This window comes from Euphorbia lathyris, chromosome 8 (assembly GCF_963576675.1).
Source record: "Euphorbia lathyris chromosome 8, ddEupLath1.1, whole genome shotgun sequence".
Taxonomy (NCBI): Eukaryota; Viridiplantae; Streptophyta; class Magnoliopsida; order Malpighiales; family Euphorbiaceae; genus Euphorbia; species Euphorbia lathyris.
In genome coordinates this window covers 14,942,781-14,947,917 of record NC_088917.1, presented here as the reverse complement: position 1 = coordinate 14,947,917, position 5,137 = coordinate 14,942,781, and the positions used below count along the sequence as shown (strand labels likewise).

Here is a 5,137-nt window from a genome sequence, read left to right as displayed (position 1 = left end):
ACTTTACACAATGAAAATATTCAAGAGTTAAAGTTGTTCAAAATGACATTTACCATAAAACCACATTTTTTATTTTCACAAAATCACTCTAAAAACTCACTTTCTCCTAACAAAACAACACTTAAATGACTTTAAAATGAAAATTTTTTCAAATTTCTTAAAATATAATTAACTATTCGATTTTTTTGAATCCTTTAACAGTCTTCTTAAAGCGTTGAGTGGTCACCGATATTAAAAAGATAGGACAGTAACGAAACATATAATTAAAAATTAAAATTAAGTAGCTGTTAAAATGGATAAAATCAGTGGCCATTTGCCGTGACCCAAAGTTTGATGGCATTTTCACTCTTAACTCCAAAAATTGATGGACAAAGATAAACTAATAGACAAACACCCCAAAACGTAACCCTGTAACCAAACAACCCCAAATAATACGAGAGGGACAAAAACCAAAACCGAAACCGAGAAGCAGGAAACCCTTAGCTACCGGTATTGAAAATTAAAATTGGTAAGAAAGAAGAATAATATAACAAACAAACCCCACTTTTTCCATTCAGATACATTGCATGTGGGTTTCACTTGCGTGTATGGTCATATACCCTAAACCCGTCTTCTTCTTTCAATAAAGACTCTGCCTACCTCTTCTTTTCCCCTTCATTCATTTCATTTTCCCCCAATCCTCTTCTCCTCCTCCTCCTCCTCTCTTTTTGCCCTATCTCTTAGGGTTTACACACTCTTCTGCCGTCCATCTCTCTCATGCATTTTGAATCTCCGGTTCTTGTTTTGTTTGTGTTTATCGTGGTTGCCTCTCTCTTTTTTTCTCTCTTTAGAGGGTTTTTCGGTGTTCGTGTCTGTGGATTTCACCTCGACTTGTTTTTTCAGCTCAAGTCATGTCTAAGCTCATTGGATTTGCTGGTAAGTGCTTCGGATTTCTGTTTTTTAACGTTTTGTTAGGTTTTTTGAGCTCTTAAATGGTGGATTTAGTTCTTGTTTGCTATGGAATATGTGATTAGGAGGTTATTATTGTGTTCTATGGAGTCTCTGGTTTGATTTTTGATATACACATGTTAGAGGATGTTATCATCGATTTATGTGATATGATAAGGTAGATCAAACAGAGGAAGTAAAACAAAGAAAAGAATTCTGGAGTTTGTGATAGAATCAGTTTGTGGCTTTGTTTTATTTATTTGAGCTTTGTGGTGGATCGGATTTCTGTTTTTTTCCGTTTTGTTAGGTTTTGCTAGGTTTTTTGAGCTCTTAAATGGTGGATTTAGTTCTTGTTTGCTGTGGAATATGTGATTAGGAGATTATTATCTTGTTCTATGGAGTCTCTGGTTTGCTTTTAGATATACGCGTGTTAGAGGATGTTATCATCGATTTATGTGATGTGATAAGGTAGATCAAACAGAGGAAGTAAAAAAAAGAAAAGAATTCTGGAGTTTGTGATAGAATCTGTTCGTGGTTTTGTTTTATTTATTTGAGCTTTGTGGTGGATCGGGTTTATTAGAATTATATGGAAGCCTGTTTTAATTGACGAGGATGCTTGATAGGATCGTCTTTACTGATATATTTGTTGGATCTGATGATGGAGTTCTAGGTATGGGGTTTTTTCTTGTTGCTTTGGGATTTGGATGAAGTATTTGAGTTATATGATCTTTGAGTGATTAGATGGATGGAAGAAACTGAAATTTTGATTGTTTAGGGGTGTTTTAGTTGGTTATGGGGGATATGATATCAATCTTACCAGGGGTGATTGTGTGATAAGTTTAATATAGAGATGTTTTGTGGTTTTGTGGACTTTATTTATGTAGATAGGATGCTAAGTTGTTACTGAAATATTGATTGAAAGCTTGTTTATGGAGTTTTGTTGATTTGTGTTGTATTGGTTACTTGGATTAATAGATGTTTGTTTGATTAATCAGGTGATGATGATTTTTGCCTTCGGGGGTCGATCTACAAAAACCCCAAGGAGCAGAGCCTCTTTTTGTCCCTTGATAATCATGTGGATTTGTATTTTCCTTCACGGAAGAGGTCTCGCATCAGTGCTCCATTTGTCTTCTCTGGAGAGAGATTTGAGCAGAAAAAGCAGGCATCAATTGATGTTCTCCCAGATGAGTGTCTCTTTGAAATCTTCCGACATCTTCCTGGAGGAGAGGAAAGGAGTGCCTGCTCTTGTGTTTCAAAGCGCTGGCTTTCTCTTGTGAGCAATATGTCCAGGGATGAACTTTGTGGAAAGAATGAGGAGAAGAATGTTGAGGTGAAATCTGAGGCTGATAATCAGGAAATTGAGGGTGATGGGTACCTTTCCAGGAGTTTGGAGGGGAAGAAAACCACTGATGTTAGACTTGCAGCCATTGCTGTTGGTACTGCTGGTCGAGGAGGTTTGGGTAAACTTGCTATCCGTGGAAACAATTCTAACTGTGGAGTAACAAGTGTAGGCCTGAGAGCAATTTCCCGTGGCTGCCCTTCGCTCAAGGCTCTTTCTTTATGGAATTTGCCATTGGTTGGTGATGAAGGTTTGCTTGAGATTGCTAATGGCTGTCACATGCTGGAGAAGCTTGATCTGTGTGGATGTCCTGCGATTTCCGACAAGGGTTTGCTTGCAGTAGCAATGAATTGTCCTAATTTGACGGATCTGACTATTGAGTCCTGTTCGAACATTGGGAATGAAGGTCTGCAAGCTGTTGGCCGATGTTGCACCAATTTAAGATCCATCTCGATCAAGAACTGCCCAATTGTTGGAGATCAAGGAATTGTAGGTCTGGTGTCTTCTGGAACATGTGCCCTGACAAAGGTGAAGCTCCAGTCTTTGAACATTACTGACGCATCTCTAGCTGTTATTGGACACTATGGGAAGACAGTTACAGACCTAGTTCTTACTAGCCTGCCAAATGTTAGCGAGAGGGGCTTTTGGGTCATGGGGAATGGTCATGGCTTACAAATGTTGAAGTCCTTTACAGTTATATCATGCCTAGGAATGACAGATGCTGGACTTGAAGCTGTTGGAAAGGGTTGCCCAAGTTTAAGGCAATTCCGTCTCTGCAAAAGTGCACTACTGTCAGACTGTGGATTGGTCTCCTTTGTGAAAGCTGCAGGGTCACTCGAGAGCCTGCTATTGGAGGAATGCCACAGGATCACCCAGCTGGGCCTTTTTGGTTCTCTGTTGAAGTGTGGTGCACAATTGAAGACTCTTTCACTGGTGAGCTGTTTGGGATATAGAGATCTTAACCTTGCACTTCCTCAGCTGTCCCCTTGTGAATCTCTGCGAACATTGTGCATCCGTAACTGCCCAGGTTTTGGTGACAGTAGCCTGGCTCTTTTGGGAAAACTGTGTCCTCAATTGCAGCATCTGGAACTATCTGGTCTTCAGGGAGTAACTGATGCTGGGTTTATCCCATTACTCGAGAGCTCCGGTGCTGGTCTTGTGAACGTAAATCTCAGTGGCTGTGTCAATGTCTCAGACAAAGTAGTCTCAGAATTGACCGTTCAGCATGGTTGGACTCTTGAAGTGCTTAATGTTGATGGATGTGGGAAAATCACTGATGCAAGTTTGGCAGCAATTGCTGAGAACTGCTTCTTGCTCAGTGAACTCGACGTCTCAAAATGTGCAGTCTCAGACTGTGGGATTGCAGCTCTTTCTCGCTCAAAACAGCTCAATCTGCAAGTATTTTCCGCATCCGGTTGCTCTATGATATCAGATAGAAGTCTACCTGCCTTTGTGAAAATGGGTCGAACTCTTCAAGGATTAAATCTCCAGCACTGCAATGCCATCAGCACGACCACTGTCGACCTTCTTGTGGAACGGTTGTGGAGATGCGATATCCTTTCCTAAGCACAGAACAATGTCCGGTAGAACCCCAATTCTCCATCCTCGATGAGAGAAGCAAAGGGTATATAAGGTATTCAAAATATTGTGAAGTAGCATCAGCAGCATCAGCATCAGCAGCAACAGTTTGTTTAGTTTTTGGGTCCATCAACTATGGGTCTTTCCATCTTTCAGAACCCAGTTCCTTTTTCCTCGGAGTTGTTTCCATCGTCGCTTTTTTCACAGGCTTCCATTAGCCCGTGCATTTTCCGCCCGGCCACCCGGGCAAAACTTTGATGATGGTCACACACACTCCCTGAGATTACAGTCAACTGGGTTCAAACTTTTTCGGGTTTTCAATATTGTTTCCTGTTTCGGGTTTTCGGCACAGCACTACTCACTGTTTTAGCCTCTAACCTTTGCACATAACTGCTTTGGTTTCAGCTTTTAATATATTTTGCCAGTGTCTCAATTGTGAGAGTCTTTCTTTCTTCTTGAATGTTTTTGTAATCATGTTTCAAAACATGATTGATGATTTGAGTCTTGAGTCTGTTTACCTCAGAGGGTAGAATAGTCATTTGATTGGGTTCGTATTCCGCAGTTTGAGGTAGAAGGGTGAAGATAAATGGTGTCTTGTGGTTTTGGGGTTTGGCCATGGCAGCAGATTATATAGAGTCTGCCATGACAACCTTTTTTAAGGTTGTTTTTTCCCCCACTTTTGCCAAACCCTGTTTTTTTGCAGACATCATCTGTCTTTCTTCTTCTTCCTTTACTGTATTTTGCAACCTTGTAATAGAATCTATATCTGCCCTTTGTGTTGTAATTTTTTTCCTCTCTTTTATGCAATGGATGATGATAATAAAAAAAAAAATAAAAAAAAGTTGAGTTGTAACTTTTGTGTTTTAGCAAGGGTAAATTAGATCCATGTCCTTTCAACTTTCTTACACCTAAGGAGTGATTACACTCCCCTAAATTTTAATATATTCTCAACATAAAAAAACAACTTATTAAACTTAATAAGAGTACATTTCGGTAACTTATTAAACTTAATAAGAGTATATTTTGGTAAATTTTAATTAATGTGTGGTATGAATTGAATCAAACAAAAAAGTTTCTCTATTGTGAAACGCGAGTATGTAATTACGAAACTACCCATACTATGGGTAGTTCCGGTCCCTAAAACATTGAGGTTGCATATAATTAAAAAAAAAAAAAACCAATGGATGGTTTTGGCTTAAGGTTGAAATATTTAATTAGTTCATTGAGTTTGTATATAATTAAAAAAAACAATTTGATCAATATATGATCCAATTTTACTTTTATAGTCTCATT

General features: G+C 38.9%; 1 protein-coding gene across 1 annotated transcript; it reads left to right on the top strand.

Annotated features, from left to right (window-relative positions):
* The first annotated feature begins 567 nt into the window (after positions 1 to 567).
* LOC136203750 (EIN3-binding F-box protein 1) lies at positions 568 to 4,697 on the top strand. The gene is made up of 2 exons (XM_065994976.1): positions 568 to 915; positions 1,923 to 4,697. Exons 1-2 carry the CDS (start codon positions 891 to 893, stop codon positions 3,830 to 3,832), a joined length of 1,935 nt encoding a protein of 644 aa, XP_065851048.1. The 5' UTR covers positions 568 to 890; the 3' UTR covers positions 3,833 to 4,697.
* Positions 4,698 to 5,137: the final 440 nt, after the last annotated feature.

Coding starts and splice junctions, on each gene's coding strand:
- LOC136203750 (XM_065994976.1), top strand. CDS start 891: ATGTCTAAGCTCATTGGATTTGCTG. Junction 916..1,922: donor TAAGCTCATTGGATTTGCTG/GTAAGTGCTTCG, acceptor TTGATTAATCAG/GTGATGATGATTTTTGCCTT.